The sequence below is a fragment of the Ictalurus punctatus genome, chromosome 14, assembly GCF_001660625.3.
Source record: "Ictalurus punctatus breed USDA103 chromosome 14, Coco_2.0, whole genome shotgun sequence".
Classification (NCBI taxonomy): Eukaryota; Metazoa; Chordata; class Actinopteri; order Siluriformes; family Ictaluridae; genus Ictalurus; species Ictalurus punctatus.
In genome coordinates this window covers 11,023,533-11,047,585 of record NC_030429.2, presented here as the reverse complement: position 1 = coordinate 11,047,585, position 24,053 = coordinate 11,023,533, and the positions used below count along the sequence as shown (strand labels likewise).

At 40.0% G+C, this 24,053-nt stretch overlaps 1 protein-coding gene across 3 annotated transcripts in view; it reads right to left on the bottom strand.

Annotated features, from left to right (window-relative positions):
• brsk2a (BR serine/threonine kinase 2a) overlaps positions 1–24,053 on the bottom strand; it is a 237,398-nt gene that overhangs the window by 88,741 nt on the left and 124,604 nt on the right. For all 3 annotated transcript variants that reach the window (XR_006983679.2, XM_017485650.3, XM_017485653.3), the window contains exon 2: positions 18,808–18,902. Coding sequence is in view for 2 of the 3 variants with exons in the window: in XM_017485650.3 (XP_017341139.1) it covers positions 18,808–18,902 (95 nt within the window). In the remaining variant the exon portion in view is untranslated. The remainder of the gene's footprint in view (positions 1–18,807; positions 18,903–24,053) is intronic.

Here is a 24,053-nt window from a genome sequence, read left to right as displayed (position 1 = left end):
TAAATCATTCTGCCTACACACATCACACATGAACACAAAAAGCACCAGATTCAAAAGCACTCATTGTTATGTTATGGCTATTTATTATTTTTTTTGACGACACTGAAATGCAAGAATATGTTCTAAATGATCCATTTAATTCTTTCAGTGTTGTTACACACTACACTATACTAAATAGCATTGTTTGTTTCTTTGTCCCTTCCCTGCAAATGATAATCCACTGATTGATAATCCATTGTATTTATTTTACAACTGACATACATATGCGTATAAGTATTCTCCACCTCTAATTCAAATAACTAACTGCCCCATTATTGAGTCATGTATTATCATACTGACCAGAAAAAAAACAAAAAACAAAAACTATTTAGAGTCAACACTTCATCAATGAGCAGGAACATTAACATTTTTGGGGACAACAATAGTTGCCTTATTATACCCACCCGCTCCCCCAAAAAATCTGGGTCTTCCCATAAGTGTGAATGCTACTGCTGTGAATTAATTCAAATCATTACTTATTTTAAAAGAGTATACTGTTTAAGACTAGAACTTGGATTTAGCTCTCTCATTCTCAGTTCACAAAAAGTGTTTGAATGGCTTAAAGACGTAAATATTGGCTCTCCTTCTCAGTGATAAGCTGGTGTCAGAAACGGAAAGTTGTGCAGCGCCACCTTGTGTACCGGAGTATTTCTGCTTTTCTATAAGCGCCATCTACTGTCCGTGCATCAGGGCGTTTAACGCCTGGGTATGAGTACAAAAAAAAATAATTAAAAAAACCCCCCCCCTGCAAACGGTGTGAACAGGGCCTTATGCACTGCTTCTACATGACCTCACTAGTATTCAACCGCGAAAGAAAGAAAAAAAACAAGACTATTTGTCAAATCCATGCAAGCATCCATCAAGGCTGCGTGGGTGAATTTCACTTCCTTTTCTGACCAGGCTGCATGGTCGAAAGCTGGTCTTTTACCTCCTGCGTCCAGATGATCAATAGTGACAAGGGCGGCAGGTCGATACACACAAGTGACCCTACAGCCCAATCATCTTGAAAAATATATCGGAGTATCTATTGGCACCCAGGTGAAAATAGAATTGGACGTACAGTACACCTATTAGCAGCCTAAAACACACAAAACAAGTATGCGTTAATAACTTTAATCACCATTAGCTTAACTGTATTTTCACTTCTACAGTTCAACCTCATGCTAAGCGTAAAGGACTGCTTTTATGTACACAATAAGGTTTAGCTAACTAAACAACATTAGCTAACTAGCATAAATCTTGCAGTGCACTAATGCCAGTTCGCTTACTATTACATTTGACTAATATTATCTAATATTCCCGAAACTCCAAAAGTAGGTATTTGACATTAATAGATATAGTTATAGTCATTCAATTATTTGTTTCATTAATTAACTTCGGTAACTGCTTTACCCTGGTCAGGGTCACAGGAACACTAGGAGTGAAACAGGAGTACACCCTGGATGGAACACCAGTCCATCCTAGGGCACCATGCACATACAAATTCCCACGTACTTGCTATTTGGAGTCGCCAGTCCATCTACTGACATGTTTTTGGGAGTGGGGAGGAAACTGAAGAACTTGGAGTAAAAACCACATGGATATAGGGAGAACATACAAAACTCCACACACAGGAAAATGAGCTCATGACACTACTATATTGTATAACATTAAATAAAACCAGTTGCCAAGTCTAGCTAACATTAGACTATTATGTTTAGTAATCCAATAACCAAAGCAGGCTAGTTAATATTAAGCCATCTAGTAATTATAGGACAAGAGTCAGAGCTGTTATCATGGCAAAGGGAGGTAGCACAAAGTATTGACGAAAAGGGTCACAGAGTCTCAGGGAGCCTGGAGCCTATCCCAGGGAACTTGGGGCACAAGGCGGGGGACTGCCCGGACGGGATGCCAAACCATCACAGAGCACAACTGCACACCCATCCACACAATACGGACAATTTGTAAATGCCAATCAGCATACAACACATGTCTTTGGACTGGGGGAACCGGAGTGTAAGGAGGAAACCCCCAAAACACCGGGAGACAAATGTGCTAGCTATATATATATATATATATTACACACATAATTTCGTTTTTACTTTTAATATGGGTGGTCTATGAAGGCTTAGGACTACAATTGCTATGATTGCTTTAGGACTGCAAGTGCCAAGTCTCCATCTGTGATCAGTATATCCTTCATGTGAAAACTATAACCACATTCTTGGTTACACAATTGGACATTTTGACCATGTAGTGCACATTATAAAAAGGATTTATTTATAATCACTATCCGGTGTCACCCAGATGAAGATGGGTTCCCTTTTGAGTCTGGTTCCTGTCGAGGTTTCTTCCTCATAGCCTCTCAGGCGGTTTTTTCCTTACCACCATAGCCTCTTATGTTCTTTCTCTTTTGGGTAATCTCATACATTTCAATTTTATACCCTGAATTTATCACATATTTTTGTAAAGCTGCTTTAAGTCAATGTTCATTGTTGAAAGCGCTATACAAATAAACCTGAAAACATAATGAATGTATAGAGAACAATTTACAGTGGAGTCATATTAAATCTCATGGTACAAATGAGAGAACTACCCTGCATTATCTTATTAGATTTGTAACTTAGATCTGGTTGTGGCGTGCCATGTTTAAAGCGGGAGTGTCTCCTTGTGCGCACTTTGTTCGGGTAAACCTCCAGTATCTCACTTTCCAGACTGGTTCCTGTAAAATCGGTGTGCTATAGCATCCTAAACGATCAGTACTGAACTGTCAGTATATGTCTCCTCCAATTCATCACATCACAACCTGGAGTGAAATAGCTTTCCTCATTTGAAGCTCAGTTCCAAGTGACTTCCCTGTAACCCCACATTTCTGACAGAGACTCACTTGTTGCTCTGTCAACACAGTGCTGCTGAATATTGCAGCACTTGACTTGCTGTAAGCTGGCAATTGAGCACGTCTTTGAACTATTAGCAATTGAACTATTAGCACCGCCGTGCTGCAGGAAGCTTGGCTCACTTATCTTCCTCCACGAGAGATAACATCCATATTCAGCAGCCACCACCTTGCCGTGAGGCCTGGGTAGTGATGAAAGAGCAGAGCACTAAGCGCAACGCTCTAATGTGCTTAAAAACTTCTTCTGATGAATGTCAGAAACAGAGATTGAGCCGGAAAGCGGTGGCACGCTCGGGGACCATGGGTAGATGGAAGCAGATCGGATGGAGACAATAATACTTGGGCTGACGGGGCACAAAGGCGGTCAGGAGGCAAGTGGTGTCGTGACACTCTTTCAATGACGTCCGTACTGACGCTTCAGAAAGCTCTGCTGTCAATCTGCAGGTGTAAATGCACCCAAAAACGCACGTGAAACTGATTCAAAGCTGAAGCTCGAATCACTCCTGGAGGCTCAAGACACACTTCAGCTTCATATTATGTGAATATGTGAATGTCAAAAACAGTGCAAATGTCATCATAAATGCAAACCGGGAACAACATACGAAGTGGATGGTCAAATTGTATTAGTCGATTCGCATATTAAGCCCAATTTCAATGGGACGTTCGATACGAAGTGAAGACAACATTCGACATGTGCTTTAATCACATCAAGTTCAAGCCAGATGTGCGTTCAACACATGAAACCAGTGCAAACTAGATCAGTGTCTGTGACGTGAGTGTGTGAATGTGTCTGTGACGTGAATCCTTCAGCTTCTTGAGAAATAAGCATTTAACTGAAATCTACCCGAATCTACTGCGCACACTCCGTTTGCTTCCTATTTTATTCATATAGTAACACATCTACGATCCTAATACAGTGTTTATTGTCGTCATCTAGGGCTGCAACTAAGGAATATTTTGATAATCTATTAATCTGTCGATTATTCACAGTGACGTCACAGACCCGACTAATCCATAATGAAATTCGTTGTCGTTTATTTTAATTATCGATTATTATCGATTAGTTATTACAGCCCTATTGTCATCTATTACATCCTGACCAGCAGTTGTGTGGTGCTATAATATTCTATACAGAATAGAACTCTAGCATACGTACATACACAGAGATCTATTTTATTGTTTCTATTGTATAGGTATTTATGGAATTATTTTCTTTTCTTTGATGTTACTCCGCCTACTTGCTGCTGTGTCTACTTGAATTTCCCCCTCCGAGGGATCAATAAAGCTACATCGTGTCTTATCTTATCTTATACATACAGTACATTATTTGTGCTACAGACAAATAAGTAAAATGAAGAAACGTGTTATCCTAATTAATGAATAGATTAATGAGAACATTTCAGTGAGAATAAATAAATAAATAATCGTTGCTTTCTGGTGGAATAAAAAGAGAAATCCTTTCTGTGCGTTTTTGGATGCAGCTTCAGAGAACACCACAAAAAGGAATATAAAGGAATTTAAAGATTTACTATGATCTCTCTGCCTGTCTATTTCAATCAGGGATTTTGACATTTTTTGCAGCCTGGGACTTCTTTAACGGTAAAAACAAAACTTCAGAGACCTCAGACATAATTCAGCTGCTCAAATTATTTATATTCCTCTTTTCATTCCGAAACTTTTCACTTACAGAATGCATTTTGTTATTACCGTCATATAGTATTGAAGCTGACATTATTTATAGACCTACTAGTTTTTGAGTTATCAACATTCGTGTTAAAGTCGTTCAATTCCAGTCAAACCGGCTAACTGTAACGAACTAAAAAATAAATACAATAAACAGGTGATGTCCATAAATGAAAAATATATGAAAACACATATTCTTAACGCTGGCATTATAAAGCAGCTACAGAGCAAACATGTTTGCAATATTATAAACTCGTTAAAGCCCAGAAAGCAATTTACTTTGGCCAAATGTTCTTGAGGCAAAAATCTATTCTCCAGGTTAGCTTAGAATATAAAAATCTATATTTAATTCAACAACTGTCAAGAGACTAGTGGAATTTGAACAAAAACCAGAACTGAAATTAGACTGGAAATGTACTCACATGACCCTTCGATTGATTAAGACAGAGCAGGAAATGCAGAGTCCATGAACAAGTTTAACGGAGCTGAACAATGAATTTACAATGTGTGAAAATCTAGACTTAAATCTTTTTTTGTATCTGCCTTACAACTAAAAACAAAGAAGTGTAAAAATGAAAAAGAATTCAAATTGAATGGTGGGCAATAACAAGTGGTCATAAAAAAGAAATGCTGAAACACTAGCACTATCCTTAGCACGTCCTATGAATCCAGTATTCTTAATGCATTTATCATGTGCTATGTATAATGTGCAGTATAAATGCACACTTCAGCAAATCAACAATAAAACACTTCTTTTTTTTTTTTAATCTGTTTATTTGGAGCATTCACCATACAAGTCCATGTGTAAGTTGTGTATATAGATAAATTGATCTATTAGAACAAGTGTATTAACATTAACCTGTGATTTGTAGGCCTGTCACGATAACCACTTTTGTTGGGCGACATATTGTCCCAGAAGCAACTACGATAAACGATATTACTGTCATTTTAAGACCACTTTATGCCACTGATATAATGATAACATAATAGCATATTAATGCAAGCCCTTTCAAAGAGCAATGGACCTTTAATTCTTAAAGCGCACCTATTATGGTTTTGAAACATGCCTAATTTTGTTTTAAAGGTCTCATACAATAGATTTACATGCATCCAAGGTCAAAAAACACTTTAATGTGCTCATAATTTCATCTGCAGCATTAACTTTTCCCCCCACAGTATCACAAACTGGTTCTAAAGGATTCATTCTAAACTCCTCCTTTCAGAGAGCATACTCTGCTCTGATTGGTCAGATGTCCCAGTCTGTTGTGATTGGTCTAAAGCTGTCAGCGAGCTGTCTATGAAGACCAGAGGCTGGGTTTTTTGTTACAAACTTATGTTAGTACAGGAAGTAAATCTGGAATTACTAGCGACTCATGTCAGCTGTTCAGAATCAGTTTCTTCTTTTGGGAATCAATAACTCCGTTTGTCGTGCACTTTGAACAGCTCCATAACACACTACTTATAAAGTAATGTCTGAAAACCATAACAGGTGCACTTTAAGAATATTCAGACCTATTCCTTTAAATGTAGTTAATATTTTGTTGTGTCATATTTATTAATATTAGTCAATTTTACTCGGACTAAAATGGCATTGAATATTAGTCAATGGCTTTTTAGTTGACAAATGCAAAAATTAAAGTCAATACTCAAACCCTTTTAGTCAATACTTGGCTGTAGAATACATGGCAAGGGCTCTGAGAGCATTCCTCCATACAGAATCCCTCCAGACCCTTCACACACTGGTGGAGTCTCCTCTTCAGTTCACCCCACAGGTTTTCTATGGGTTTGAAGTCAGGGGACTGGGATAGTCATGGCAGAACCTTGATTTTGTGGTCAGTAAACCATTTTTGTGTTGATTTTGATGTATGTTTTGGATCATTGTCCTGCTGGAAGATCCAGTCATGGCCCATTTTAAGCTTTCTGGCAGAGGCAGTCAGGTTTCATTTAATATCTGTTGATATTTGATAGAGTCCATGATGCCATGTATCCTAACAACATGTCCAGGTACTCTGGCAGAAAAACAGCCACAAAACATTAAAGAACCACCACCATATTTAACCATGGACATGAGGTACTTTACCATATGTCTACCTCTCTGTGTGCATTAAAACCACCTCTGGTGTTTATTGCCAAAAAGCTCTATTTTGGTTTCATCTGACTACAGAACCCGATCCCATTTGAAGTTCCAGTAGTGTCTGGCAAACTGAAGGCAATTGAGTTTGTTTTTGAATTAGTGGAGGATTTTTTTTTTTTTAAACCCTTCCAAACAGCTTGTGGTGATGTAGGTGACTTCAGATTGTAGTTTTGGAGACTTTCTGACCCCAAGACACAAATAACTTCTGCAATTCTCCAGCTGTGATCCTTGGACACTTTTTGGCCACTCGAAGCATCCTCTTCACCGTGCGTTGAGACAATATAGACACACGTCCAATTCCAGCTTGATTCATAACATTTCCAGTTGACTGGAACTTCTTAATTATTGTCCTGATGGTGGAAATGGGCATTTTCAATGTTTGTGTTATTTTCTTATAGCCACTTCCCATTTTGTGAAGCTCAACAACCTTTTGCCGCAAATCACAGCTATATTCCTTGGTCTTACCCATTGTTATGAGTGACTAAGGGAATTTGGACTGTGTGTTAGCTCATATTTATACCTCTGTGAAACAGGAAGTCATGGTTGAACAACTTCCTGTTCCTAGTCACCCAGGTGTACTAAAGAAAATGTAAAATATGAATGGGAAAATACTTCAAATATATTTTTCTCATATGAATTCATAGGGGTGCCAATAATTGTGGCACAACCATATTTAACAAAGATTTTTTTTTTTTTTAACTAAACCTGTGTTTTGTTCGCAATAGTTTGATGTCCATGAGAGCGGAGTATTTTTGTGAATTTTTTAAACTACGATCAAATGGTTAATCAATAAAGACAATTTTTCACAGCCTTCTTTGCTCATATTTACCAAGGGTGCCAATATTAGTGGAGGACACTGTAACATGTTATGAATGCTGGATATGGAAGTGTTAGCAGAAGTTCTGAAATCAGTTTATTCTTTGTATCAGTAGGATGAGCAATGTGTCTAGTAGCTAAAGGAGATGAGATGATGAGATGCGGTGACAGATCTGCGGGTGCTGCATAATCAAGAGCACACAAAATAAGATTTCTAAGCAGTGAAAGTCTTTAAGGTAAAGACAGAATTCTGGCTGTGAAATACACAAGCCAAAAGCGTATAAGACTGATTTTTCATCATGCGTGTGTAATGGTGGAGGAGGAGAGGAAGGATGATCTTCCTCAGAGACACTGAAAGGGAAGTACGCACCATCTATAATCATTTAGCAGAGAAAGCAGAGAAATGAAGGCACGAGAAGTGCTTGCACTGTCCTCCTCGTGTCAGGATAACCAGATTAGAGACATCCACTGCTCCCACTCTTTCATCTGAAACCTCTGTGTTTTCTCATTCCCTCTATCACCCTGTAGCTACTCGTTCTGCCTTCTCACTATCTTACCAGCTCTCTCTCAATCTTTCTCTTCAGCCCCTTTTCACTGGATTTCAATTCTGTTAGTTATGTCTTTCTCTCCCTCTGTGTCTCTCCGTCACTTCCTCTCTCGCTCACATGTGCAAAGCACATTTATTTCGGTCACACTGCGTGTGCATTTGATGGCCGTCGCAAGGTTTATTCCCCCTTGTCTAGATCAGAAGCATGTTCATCTTCGTGTCTGTGTGTGGAACTCTGGGTGGAAGACCGTGATGGCAGGAGGGGGTTTATATATATATATATATATATATATATATATATATATATATATATATATATATATACACACACACACACACATACACATATACATATATATATATATATATTCATCCATCCATCTTTTCCATAAAATATTGTTCAGTCTAGATAGCCAATAGTGAACAGGGTTAATTTTAGTGATTGATGGTCAGCAGCGTACAGAGACATTTGTCCTTTGGTCAGTGTCTTCTAAAATCTGTTGGACCAGATCATAGTGTGCATATTATGTGATATGTCCTACCCTGCTTATATTCTATTATAAGTCAGTTCACATCTCTTCCTACTGCTATATGATATTCACCATAATCTAAAAACCTCCATCAACTACAAACAGCTCAGCACAGCCCAGCCCCGTGCCTTGAGCCAGACAGAACAAAAATACTCACCCTGTCTATTGCTTCAAAACAACTGCCATACTCAGCAACACTGGAATGAAACAATGGGCAGAGCAATAACTGTCAGGCTTTCCTAGCTCAGTCTTGGGAGGGGGGTTGTTGAGCACTGATCAGGTTGATGACAGACCAGTGAGGAAATGAGGGAGATGAGGCAGATTGAGGGCAGCAGGGAGCATCTAATCCAACCCCCACCTCACTGCCTAATACTCACACCACAGTAGATTAAGGAAACAGTGCTGGAGTCGATTGTCATTTGGTATGCCACCGCACAAGAAAATCGAGTCGCCCTGCTGACGCAGGCAACGACTGATGTACAAGATAACACCGCTGACAGAAAATGTCCTAATCAAGGTGAGAGAACAGATTCGTTAATCCGGATCGCAACGCTTATGCAACAAAGCAGAATCTCCTCTACACACAGTGTCCGTTCTCTAATCTTTTCTGAACAGGCATGTGTAAAAGGCAGGATTTGAAATGGCGTGACCTATTTTATGCAAAATCAAATTTATTTCTGATGACCAGTGGCCACGAAACTTTAACACTGTGGCAGGCCGAATAGAAGTGTGCGACCCAAATATGCAGCTGTTTCCATGGTGCTTTTTTTTTTCCTTCCCAATAATATAGGAAGGTTATCCAAATGACCGTTTAGACAAAGCCACAATGTAATCCTACGCCCATTTTCAGTGTTGTGCATTGTTGCTTCAGTTCTCGTTTTTAAATATGCAGCGGAAAAACAACTTGCCTGTATAATTCTAAAGATCTGCAGGCAAAAATGTTCATTTTTTCGCATGCGTACAAAAATGTTCGTTGCATGCGTCTTAATCAGGAGCATCACAGACATTCTGATAGCTCATATCTGATTACAAACTGACTTGATTAGTATTATATACTTTTTTTTTAAAATTATGATAGTAACGACTGTATCATGGCTGACCCTGCGCTCTGACCCCAACTTCCTGGCATACTGGGGTATGCAAAGAAAACTATTTCACTGCCAAATAAAGACTCATTATCATTATAATTACTTGCAGGAAGTGACTTTGAGTGTTGGTAAAAAAAAAAAAAACACAACTCATTTGTAAAGTGGAATTGTTCTTTCTTAGAACAATTACTATTAAGAACAATTAAGAACTTAGTCTGTGGCATTGTTGTGATTGCAGTCTTCCATCCGTCCACTTTCTGTACCACTTATCCTATACAGGGTCGTGGGGGAGCCTGCAGCCTATCCTAGGGAACTTGGGGCACATGGGGAGACACTCGGGACGGGGTGCCAATCCATAGCAGGACACAATCGCACACACATTCACACACTACGGACAATTTGAAAATGCCAATCAGTCTACAACACATGTCTGGAGGCAGTATTCGAAACGCTTGGGATTTCAGGTTTGTGATATATTAATGATCATTAAGCCGCACCACTTGAGAGCCTCAGCAAACGTATTTGAATAAATCTGTTGGCCAATATAAACAAAGGGTGTTGATTTTCACAGCGTAGCTTTTTATTGATATTCGCATTTTGTAGCTTCTTTTAATAGATTTCTGTATCACTGACCAATTTTTTCAGCCTTAACACGGTCACAGTGCCACAATCGCTAGCTTTCAACTTTCTCTCGTTCTTTTCACAGACTATCAATTTCTAGACACCCTCCTACACCCCCCTCGCCATCACTGCGCACTGCCGTCTTGTCTCTCTTCAAAGATGCACAGAGTCACCATGGATAATGAATATTAATCAGGCCTGAGGCAAAAAGGAACCGGAGTCAGAACAGAGATAAGTAGATCAGCAGACCAGCCTCACACTGTCGTGTCTCTGCCTCATAGCCTTCGTTAGCACAGGAGAACAAGACAACGTGTCATATGTACACATACTTATAAGTTAGCTGCTGTCAACAGGAGTGTGTTTTATTTGTGTGCACTGATACACACACACTCACCCACACGTTAACTATTCCCTTAGGACATCGTTTCACACAGCACCACATGTCACTCACCGCAGTGCTCAATCACACACTTTTCCTCTTCACAGACACACATACGCCATTGGCCATATATCACTGGCACACTCTCCCAGGCACTCACGGTGACAATTTCTAGGATGGACATATCTGTCATGAGCTATGAATACATTCATTACAATTTATAATGTATACATTATATATTGTTACAATTTTGAAAACGCATTTGCTAACGATTATTTGGATGATCGATTCATCTGTCGATTATTTCTTTGATTAATCAATCGTTTGGATTAAAAGGTCCATTTTTATTGTGTGTATTTATTTTCTGTATTTCCCATTCTGCCCGATGCTGTCCTTCAAACATATCCACAGTGATGTCACAGACCCGACTAATCCATAATGAAATTCGCTGTCGATTATTTTAATGATCGATTATTATCGATTAGTTGCTGCAGTCCTAAAATGCATTATACTTTATAGCAGTGTGTGTTATGCATTGCGAATAGTTCATACAATGCATTTTAGGTAGTTTACATAACACACAGCCAAAGTCAAAGAAACGCAGACGGAATTACGTTTAATTATAGACTTTTTTCGACATGCTGTATATCTTTTAAAATCACCTGAGGCAGCATACCTCTTTTTGAACGTAATGTCTTAATAAATAATAAATAAATGATATCATTTGATACAAGGATCTCGGTTCTATGTATCGTAATACATAATACGTAATATATGATAACATGCAAATACCTCATATATTACATGAGGTGTGATAAACATTTAGATTTAATGAAGCCCACACTCCCTCCTCTGAAAAAATAACGTCCTCTTTATCTCCAATCAGGCAATTTTGTACTAAGCATACTAGCAGTCCGAAATACCTCTGCCCCAACATCGCATAGACAAAAACACACACTGCTACATGACCCCTTTAGATCCACTAGCAGGATTACTAAGTTCGTACCTAAATTTTTGGAAAAATTAAGCCAGTTAAGACACACTGAGAAAAAGAAGAAAAATTGAGACCTGGCAACCCTGCACACTAATGAAATCTAATTAACCATGTTTAGTTTTCTTACATTATAACGCACAGCTTTTGTCTCATTATATGCTGCTAAGAGTCTGAAGGAATCACACAAATATATACACTGAGGAAATGCTTATTTTTTGCAAGCCATGATACATTATTGTTACAGCCCTAGAAAATACGCTGTATTATTGATACATCATTAAACATATAATAACATCTTTAGAATAACGTATAATTATTATTTGTGAGCTTTAAATAAAGCGTGAGCCAAATGTACAGATAAACGTCAGAGCAATAAACAATGGGAAACTGGTTTCTTTCCTACTAACATTATAATGTGTTACCAATGCACAATTCATAATGGACGATAAACATGGCTATAAACTGTAATTGCATTTTCATAAATAATTACCAATATGTATAATGGATGCTATGAACATTTTCGTAATTCACGTCAAAGTTTAAATTCACTCATTCCGCTATTGTCCAATTTAAAAAAACCATCCAGTGACCAGAAGCTCATCTCTTTTGCCATCTCTCCCTCACCAGTCTCATTCTGCCAAGCGCTTACATTACCACCTTTACTATACATGTGCTTTCACACTAGACTGGGTATCCCACAATACCCAGTGCCCCCCTACGTGAGTGAGTAGTTGTTGGGGGCATTCCAGAGACCCCATGAGTCTTGTCAGCTCTGTTCCGCTGCAGCGGATCCATGCTGCCCGATCAACTGTGATGCCAGGCGCACACCGTGCCGCATTTGCATTTAAAAAGGTGACATTTGTGGCTAGAGAGGAGGGGAAAGAGGAGGTGTGAGGTGCTTGACGTCCTCATGTTCAACACAGTGACAGCACAAGACAATAAGAAGCAAGGGGAAAAGCAGCATGACGCTTCTTTGTCCTTCCTTATGTGAGTGAATGGAATCAATTAAAGCCACTCATTATTCTGGGCTCCCCACTAGGACCCTAGTGATATGCAGAGTATGCCACTGATACGTATGCTGATTCCATGAAGCAAATAATTTATGACAACCAGCTATCATAAATCATTTATATAATATAAATGTAATATCATTTATAAATACGTGGTTAAAAAAAACCAGACAGCAGTAGTTTTAGTTAAACGTGGCTAATATATAGTACAGTAAATGCCAATTTGCTGAACTGAAACAACCAGCGATATTTTTTCAATAACACAGACTCCCAGATCAACTGTGAGCTCAGATAACTGTCTGTGTCGGAGTTTCGCAAGTTCCCTGGGGTCTAGAGTTTCCTTCCCACTTCCCAAGTACATGCCAGTAGGTACATAAGCAGACTGAATACTCTAAATTAATAAATAAATAGGTGTGAATAAGTGTGTGAATGTCTGTGTGTGTGTGCGCACGATGTCCTTCAGTATAAGCTCTGGAACCACTGTAGACTTGACCACGATGACATCATTTAAAGCAGTGGTTCTCAAACTGGAGGAGGGGGCAGATGGTGCCGGGGGGCTACATAGAAATTCTACAACATTGTTTTTTTTTTTTTTTAATTATTATTATAATTTTACCTGTATGTAAGTCGGGACTGTGAACGTTTACACTATGACGTACAATGACGAAATGGGAAATGTTAATGAATGAACTCAATTATACACAGCACGGTAAGACACAACCCAAACAGAGACACATGTTGATTTACTAGTGTACAGTACTGTTAGCCACACACTGATAAAAATATAAGACTGTTTAAAATGGATACGTTTTTAGATAGCGGATGCAGTCTCTCATCTGAGAAAGTTAACACAGAAGTGTGGAAAAAAAGGAAACTGTGAAAATTTGATGACTCTAGGGGGCCACAAAGGGATACACCCTACACAAGGGGTTCCTCACGCTCAACAGGTCTGACAATCACTGAAATAAAGCACCTTGTCTGTGGGCTCTCAAACTATGCAACTAAGATTTCATCATACTCAGGCCATCCAATAGAGGAAATGTGCACCTGGGCATACTGTAGTGTGTTTCATTATTGTTCAGACTACCGTCACCTTACATGACATTTAAACGCACACCACACGATTTGCACAGATGTCTAAGTCCCTGGAGTTCATGGCATGTCATACATACGTCTTCATTATATCTTATTGCATAAATCGACTTTAGTTTCATTCTGATGTATTATTGTTTTAAATGTCTTGCTCTTTAACCTTGGATCTACTAAAACCACTAGAAAGCATCTTCAGTAATCGCATTATCCTGGTCAGGGTCACGGTGGATCCAGATGCTTTCCCAGAAACACTGGGTGAGCGCTGGAAATACAACATGGATGGGAAGCCGGTCCATCACAGGCCATCATGCACACACACACACACACGCACACACGCACACATTAGTCTCCAGGTTGCAGGAAAGGAAGGAAGGCTCAGAAAGCACACTGATGAGCTCGTTAACTCTGTGAGGGGTCCTGCATGGCCAGGGTGAGCACAGCAAGTGCAGTGTGTAAGATGAAGAAATAGGCAGATTGTACGCTTGGATATTCTCATTTATCACGATTACACAAAATTTCAGGTTCTCGCAAAGGCCAGAACTGAGATTTTGATATTTTCATTATTACCACACTATATTATTAGTGGTGTTTGGGGGGGGTGTCAGGTTTCACAACCTGAAACACCTTTCTTACACCTTACCACTCTGCAACACTTTATACGTTAGAAGACATGTATATGTGAAACATCGTATAAGCGGTAAACACTAACACACCAACGGTTGCCCATCTGGACACATGTGAACAGCTGGTCTGGTCAGCTGTGGTCGTATGGTGGTCCCTTTTGAAAGATGGATGGGGTTGAGCCGGGCTGACAAATTGTACATAGTAACAGATGGGCTACAGTTAGTTCTTCTAGACCAACCAAAACAGTGCAGAAAGTAGATTAAGCGAACTAAAGCATATTTGGACCATGCGCTCCCTCGGGCAGTGGGAACTTCGCAGCATGGGGCCCATTTATATGGGCCTCGCTTTAATCACATCACACAGAGCCAGTGCTCTCTGCACTAATTAGGCGATATTGAATTCAATATCAACAAGTTTCAGATCATTCGAGGGGCTGGAAGCAATCCATAATCTACAACAAAACTGCTTTATCAGATTGAGCTTTCACAGCACGTGACAGCACTTACTGTATGTGTGATGTGAATGGGAAAGAAAATCTGAACGAATATGAATGGGAAAGAATTGTATTCCTCTTTTACCACAGATTTTTCCCAAGCTATAAATGTGAGAGTTATTAAAGAACAACACATCGTACACTATATCCATTTAAAGTCACAATATTTCACGTTAGCTCACATTATCATTTACATTACAGCAACTATAAAGACATTCACACACCAGCCGCTTTTTCTCTCTGTTAAAGTTAATAAGACAAAAAAATGAAGCTTTTTTTTTTTGTCAAGTTACCAAGAAACCATAAAACCAAGCATCTTCAAGACTTTCCAGTGTAGGAAAACCTTTCACAGTTCCAAAGTGCTGACTCTGGAGAATGCTAAATAAACATTTTCTTTACAGAAAGCTTCAGCATAACAATTACAGTTGTTGTTATTTTTAATCCATTTACAGGATGTGGCGAGTATGCCATACTCGTCCTCGTGAATGATCCGTTACCACGGAAATGATAACATATTAAGACATGCACGTTATTATACACCAGTGATTTGCCTTGCGGATGGAACTACTGACAGAGCTCCTGTTATAGAAAATGAATCAATACTTTCTGACCAATCAGAAGGTATTTACAATGCCACTTATATACAGATATAATAAAAATGTCTGTGCCACAGCGATCTTTCTGTGCGTCTGTCAGCATGAAATAATGAAATATTACTAGGAATCAGGGTTTGTATATGGAGACTCTGGAATAACAGGGATATAACACTCTCTCAATTATAATAATAAACTTGCCCAAAGCTTCATCACATGTAAATGGCAGAGTTAGAAAATGATCACTACAGTGCCTCTTCTTCTACGAGTCGCAGTTTCCGTAGTTGAACATACAGTGACGTGCAAAAGTCTTAGGCACGAACTTTATTATGCATGTTTTATTTTAGGACTTCTACATTATGTGAGAGTTGTTCACGAGTCCCTTGTTCGTCCGGAGAAGTTAAACTGCCCACTGTTCTTCAGTAAAAAAAAAAAATCCTCCAGGTATTCTGCACGTTCTTTGCTTTTCCAGCATCTTCTGCATATTTGACCCCTTTCAGGGCAGTACTAAATAAACCAAATGCAGTTATGATGATCCTCCTTTTTATTATTATTATTATTATTATTATTATTATTATTATGTGTATATGTGAGAATTCAACGCCCCTATGGTGTCTTTTATTATATCGTCTGCACTTATATAACACTTTTATCCAAAGCGCTTTACACTGTGTCTCATTTACCCATTCATACACACACACTCACACACCAGTGGTAGCAGAGCTGCCATGCAAGGCGCTAACTTGTCATCGGGAGCAACTTGGGGTTCAGTGTCTTGCCCAAGGACACTTCGGCATGTGGAGTCACGTGGGCCGGGAATCGACCCTACGATTAGTGGACAACCCGCTCTACCACCTGATCCACAGCCGCCATATAGTAGCCATTATAGCAGACGTTAAAGGAAAAATATATTTGAAACTATGGTTTTTATTTGTTTGCTGGCAATTTGTAAGCGCACCAAAATATTGTGCTACAGGCCATGGTTAATGAAAAAATTTTTAACTACAGCATCATGATGTTTTTGTTATTGATAATTCTATCACATCCCATTTCATAACTCAGACAGCACAAATTGCTTTTAGAAAACACATTTTCCAGACTCCCTGAGCATGATGGCCAGTTCTGCCTCGAGAAAACCCGAATAGAAATCATGCGTTCCCACAACCAATCAGCCCAAGATTAAACGCCAAAATGAAGCAACAGAGGTTCCACTGCGAGGTTGACTGATAACCAACCACGAAATAAGGGGTTTTAAACAAACCACTGGATGACTCACGATCAGGCTCTATTACCCAATAATAAGAAACCCATCATTTTATATGTCTCATGTGGAAGACAATTATCCTTAATCAGGTTACTGCGCCCTCAATTTCACTCACCATGTTCCCAAGGCCACTTCCATCTGAAGAGCTAATAATGGACTGAGCTTCGGCAGGGGTCTCATTTTACACGCAATAAATAATGCAGCAAATTTAGAGGTGTCACTCCTGTGTTCCTAAATTCACACATTTTTATCGCCCACTTCAAGAGGGGAAAGCGTGGATGGGGAACGATCATGATAGAACTAAAGAAACAGAGAGAGAGAGAGAGAGAGAGAGAGAGAGAGAGAGAGAGAGAGAGAGAGAGAGAGAGAGAGTGATGGCACTACCTATATTCATACCTGTCTGTGTGAAATCTTAAGAGCATCATCCTAAACCTCAGACCTGCAAAGTCACTGCTCTGAGTTTCTTCCACTAACACTGGATTACACTTTTTCAATAAGGATTGCTTTTTCTTTTTCTTCCTCTGTTTCTTCTTTTTTTTTTAATCCCACTCTCACCCACTCTTGTAGACACTGTGACTGCGGTTATTTCACTTTTCACCTAATTCTACACAAAGAAGAGAGTCTTTTTCTTTTCGTTTTTTTTTTTAAATACATACCATAACAAGCAGCAGATCTGTATAGAATGTGTCTGGTTAGTCAGCTGAATGGGATTTAGAATACACGAACACATAAAAAGAATTTGTTTCCAGTAGGATTTAATTTTGCCTGCGCCGATCTAAAGAAATTTCATTAGGACTTGTTTTCATAAGGGACAACCCGCTCTCTCTTTCAGAAAAAGGGAAATCATGCCGTTTGTAAATCTGTCATTCCCCTTGGACATGAGTTCTGGATTAATATCTTTATGTTGATTCGAGCCATATTTGAGATTCAACCACCATGTTGCTGTGGATGCCTGGACTCCTTCATGCCGAACACCAGTACATTTCGGATCTGTCTAAAGCACATGCAGATCTGCAGAACCGGCGGTTATGTAGACGTCAGAGTTACCAGACTGGTTTAAGCCGATCATGGTTTGAAACCGTTCTAACTGATACAAAACATCTGGAACTAAACTGAATTAAAGGTCTTGTTAGAAATGGGGTTTTATGTTGGCTCCCGAGAGGCGCAACAGAACAGCGTTCGCCTTATTGTTGGGAGATTGCAGACACCATCGTCGGTGTCCATGAGTTCATGTAGGTAGAAGAGGGCAGTTAGAGCATTGCTCCGAGTGTTACGCTGCCCTGTGATGGGGCATGAGCAGCAGTTCGAGCAGATGTGGTGGCTGGCTTCACGGGTCATGGAAGATGCACGTGCTAGACCTCACCCTCGCTGGTTAGTAGCTGTTGTGTGATAGGGGAGAACTAGCTAGTGGGTGGGAATTGGCAAAAAACGACAAATTGGGAGAAAATGGAGTAAAAAATACAGAAAGAAATAAAGAAAGCATGCTTTATATCGGTAATGCAGCGGAGTATTTAATATTGTGCCATGAACCATCATTTCAACCTTCAAAGCCAAAACGAACACCACAAACTATGATCTGTGGGATTCTTGTACAATGAAAAAAAACAAAACAAAATAGATATTATACAGTTAAAGATGTTCAGAGTAAATGAAAATATTTATAAACGCCACGTTGCATTAATCAGGGTATTGCGTCAGCTGGTGAGCTATCAAACTAATGAAACTTGTGATGTGTTCTTTCAAAAAACTTTCTTTTTTCTTTTTAAACATAGGACTGTCATTTACATTTACGACCACCTGAGAGTAAAAATGTCCCATGCGCACATCTTTATGCTTCCTGGTCCCTGATACACTCCTCATGTCTACACACTGATTCCGGTGGCCGAGACCGTAACAAAACTCCACACTGCATCCAATCTAACCGCAATCTAAGCAAGGCCGAAAAATATCATCATGCTTCATATCCTTTATCCGTTTAGTCTTTATTGACTTTTTCCTCTGTCTGGAGAGTTGTGCAGGGCTTACCTTCATTAAGACAGATTCACTGAGTTTCTCTCGGTTGACAATCTTTATAGCGACTTTCTGACACGTTACACAGTGTATTCCCAGCTTCACCAAGCCTGAAGAAAAAGAAGGGAGGCAAAAGTTACAAACTAATCAACGAAGTATTATATATATATATAAAAAATAAAAAAAATTCACATAGCAAACACTTTCATAGACATTTTTACATTTCATAAACCAACCGCACTCGACACGTCATTCAATCTCGTTTACAACAGCACGGTACACCTTCTGCTTCTGTTGATGATCCTACATGGGGTGGGGGGGGGGGGGGGGGGGGGATGCATTTCCTAAAGGCAGTTTGTACCTCACAGTGAGCTTGAGTGGATAATCTCACCTGCATGCTGTGGACTGCTGCAGAAATCATAATAAGCCATATTCACTTGAGCTGTGTATGTATTGAGAAGTTTTGCAGTGATTAATGTGAATATTACTACTAGGACTATTCATGCAGTAATATATTGGCAACACATTAAACCCCTATTAAATGTTCAATTCAATTCTTGTCATCTTCTCGTTCATATAATCATATTAATCTGCTTGGTTTTCTTTTAACTTTCAATGGTCTCTTGCGTTATATGTTGCACGGTATTACATTTCATAGCGATAGATAAAAAGCGATTTCATTTTCAAGCCAAGGTTTTTCTTTCGGGTTTCAAGGTAAGTGCTTGTGTTTAAAGGCAGTGGTTGAGGAAAAAACTACTCAAGATGAACGTGAGCAACCGTGGAGGCATGAAGTACATGCAGGAGATTTGCATATTCTGAATGGGGAGCACTGCACAACTCGGCTCTGAATACGAGTAACTTCCATCCATCCATCTTCTATACCACTTATTCCTTTTCAGGGTCACGGGGAAACCTGGAGCCTATCCCAGGAAGCATCGGGCACAAGGCACAATCACATACACATTCATACACTACGGACACTTTAGACACGCCAATCAGCCTACCATGCATGTCTCTGGACTGGGGGAGGAAACCGGAGTACCTGGAGGAAACCCCCGCAGCACGGGGAGAACATGCAAACTCCGCACACACAGGGCCACGGTGGGAATCGAACCGCCGACCCTGGAGGTGTGAGACAAACATGCTAACCACTAAGCCACTAAGCCACTGACGCAACTTTTGGACTCCAGTTGCCAACTCTGAATACAGACCAAAGACAGTTCTCTGCTCATTCCAGGAACTCTTATTCACAATATACTTTTACTGAACATCTCTTTCTCTTGTTTCCTTAGTACTGGCTTTATAGTATACAGCTGTAGAAGAGCAAAGATTTACAATCCTACTATCCGGTGTCACCCAGAAGAGGACGGGTGCCCTTGAGAATCGTTTAGCTTTATTCTTCACGTAGGCGCACAGTGGTTGCACATTTGCGTCACACCGCTGTGGCTGGGGGTTCGAAATCGAATCCTGTTCTTCCTGTGATTTGGGGGTTTCTTCCAGGTAGTCCGGTTTCCATCCGCGGTGTGTGTGTGCGTGAATGTGTGTGTGACTGTGCCATGTGATGCATTGGCACCCCATCCAGAGTGTCCCCTGCCTTGTGTCCCCAGAGCTCCCCGGGATAGGCTCCAGGCTACCTGCAACCCTGTGTAGGATTAGCGCTACAGACAATGGATGTAATGTCTGGAGTCTTTCCTTGCCATACCAACTCTGGCTTGCTATTAGGGATCAAATTCTACATCGGGATTTCTGTAAAACCTCTGTAAAATGTCTATTGCTGTACTGTTGAAAGTGCTGAAATTCTGGCCGCACACAACTGTAACAGCCCTCTCCACACACACACACGCACACACACACACACACAGCAGAGTACACATCCAAGGACTTTTTCTGACAAAAATCTTTATCCCGAAAGCCTTGCACTCTCTCTACAACTGTTGAGCAAGCGTTTTCAGCAGAGGTGAGAGCTGCTGCAAAGATTTTTCTTCCTGCGTCGCCTGGGCCCTAAGCGCTTATATCAGCGTGCACAGAGGAAGAGTTCAACGCCTGTGCTACACCAGATAATGAATATTTCATATCTTTATAATTACCTTAGACATGCGCATGTATTGCAGGGAACACAAAAAAGACAGCCTAGAGAAAAAAAGTGCCACGATTCCCAGCAATAGAGGATGAAGGGACATACAGTATATGTGGATAATGAAGTGTAGAGACTACACCCCACCAAGCACAATATCACTCGGTGTAAACACACTCAGACGTTCCCATATTTCTGTTTGGCTTCCTAATGAGGAATAAAGCGAGAATGTGTTTGAAGAAGAGAAAAAGTGTGAGAGAAGCAAGCCACAGATAATTAAACATAGTAATAGCTTCACTAGAAGTGTGTGTTTGGGGTGGGTTGGTGAACTCATTAGGGTTTATATGATGTTCCGAGGTCATACCGTAAGAGCAAAGCCACTGACAAACTTCTCAACAGACCGCGACTGCACATGTAGGGGAATTCGATCGAAATTCATGCAGCGCTTCCGTGGTTGTACTGTAATACTGCGTGGAATTCTCCGAAATATATGAGCTGTGTTATAATTGCATTAGAATCGCACTGTATTTACATCACTGTATTAGTTTCACAATTCTACAAGCTCGCCATAACACTGAGCCCATTATGTGTGGTTAATATAATTGGTTGACACAATTCCAAATGATCAGGCAAGCCTTGATTTACCCAACCACAATCCGTCATTCAGATGTTTCTCACATCATACAAGCAACCACTGAAAAGTAGTGAAGCATCACATATTCGTTACACCCCCCAAAAAAAAAAAAAAGCACCTAGCAGCTTTTTGGACGAACCTTAGCGACTTTCTGTCTCATGTCACCAGTCCTGTCCTGCAAGCGTGAGGTCTCGCTTTCCCGCTGCACTCTCACCTCTCTCTGCGTCTGCTCTGTTCACGGAGTGTCCGAGAGCCGGAGATTTAACAATGTCACATGAAAGCGTTCGTATGTGAATGTTTTTAGAACGTAAGACGAATGTAATGCAACATGTTTTACATGTAAAATAGTCCACGTTATTACAGCCTAGTTCTCTTTTTCAAAGTAGTTATAGTGTTCAGAAACATGTTATATCCATTTATATCCGTTATATAAAAGTTATTTTTGAAAAATCATAACAGTTATGAAAAGTAATTTAAAAAGTATCTTTCTATCAAAAACAGATTATAGATTAGGTATATATATACACACACATATATATATATATATATATATATATATATATATATATATATATATATATATATATATATATACACACACACACACACACATATTATATATATATATATATATATATATATATATATATATATATATATATATATATATATATATATATATATATATATGGGGCGTGCCACATGATAGGGAAGGCTTGGGGGGGCTTTAGCTGCAAAAGCTTGAGAACCGCAGTAGACTGTTAGAGCATGTTTAATTGGATTGCTATTTATATGTACATGTATATGTCTAAGTGGTCATACATCTTATAAATCTGCAAATCTGTGAAAACAATTCAGTGAAGTATTTGCTGACATACTGCATTGTACATAATGTGCCACAGGATGGATAGAAGACACAACGTACAGGATGCCATACACTTCTCAAACTGATCCATCCATCCATCTATTGTCTGTACCGCTTAGCCTACACAGGGTTGCGGGAAGCCACAATCACACACATAACCGCATACACATTCACACACCCATTCACACGCTATGGACAATTTAGAGATACCAATCAGCCTACAACACATGTCTCCGGACTGGAGGAGGAAACCCCCAAATCATGGGGAGAACGCGCGGACAGGCTGAAGGGAGGAATCGAACACTCATCCTCGGAGGTGTGAGGCCACTAAACCAACGTCCCTCCTGAAACTGATCCTTTCAGCTCTTGTTATTTTTGGTTTGGAATGGCATGGTGATGCAGCAGGTAGCGTTGCCACTTCACAGCTCCAGGTCTGACTTCCTGACCTCTGGTTATTGTCCTTGTGTTCTCCCTGTGTGGGTTTCTTCCAGATTCTCCAGTTTCCTCCCTCTTCCCTCTCCCAAAAACATGCCTGTCAGGGCTCTACAGTGCGGCCATTTCAGTCCACTGAAAAGTACTTTGTGTGACGGTGATTAAATATATAGTCGCACCGGTGCGACTGACCTGTTCGGAGTTGTGTAATACGATCTCCTTAATCAACCGAACAAGTGTGCAAATACTGCAAAGAAGCCATTATGATGACAAGAGGAACACATTTTGCCATACATCTTGCCAAAGCGACTGTCTGTATGAGTTGTCTTATGACTTTGTAAACTAGTCTATAGGACAAACTTATAGGATTTTCATTCACACACGCTCAGACACCCATACACACCCACATACACAGACGAACATATCTCGCCTACTCGCTCAGACACTGCCCTGCTCTGTTTGAGGACGCAAAGAGGATCAGAGCAGCATGGAGGAATCGGACTGCATGACTGATCTGGCTGAGTGTGTCCTTCTCCTGCTGAGAAAGACTGGGCTAAAGGAGCTGCTCAGCACTGCGTGAGACAATTCCAAGGCTAAGAACCTTAGGGCACTGAGGGATTTGAAGCATGGTAAGACATAGCTGCTGACATCACCACCTTCACTTCCACTCCACCCTGCTGCTGTGTCCTTGAGCCAAAACACTTAACCTGGAGCGACTCAAACACTGTGCTTCAACTAAAGAACCATCCAACATGCGTATTAATTAGGGGAATGATGATGCACTGGTATTACTATTAGCTTCAGGCACTTTAAATTTACATTTTAAGGGTTTGTGTGTGTGTATGTGTGTGTGTGTGTGTGTGTGTGTGTGTGTGTGTGTGTGTGTGTGACTGTAGTTTGTCCATCTTGTTATTACAAACGCAAACACTGAAGAAGCGTAAGCTCAGATCTCTGTGCTTCCCTCTTCTCTGACCCTGACAGTGAATAGCCAGGAGAGAAGAAATTCTGAAGCACAGATTAAAAATTTGGTAGACATCGCTTGGATGCTTATCTCTAATGCTCACGAGTGTGGCGTGACTGTAGAAAAACACACACGGTAAACAAGAGACAGAGAATGCGTGTTAAAGTAACAAGAACTGTTCGAAAAAAGATCAAAGGACAATAACACATACGGCACAGGTACACCTTCTACAGCACAGGTACACCTTCTACAGCACAGGTACACCTTCATACGGCACAGGTACACCTTCTACAGC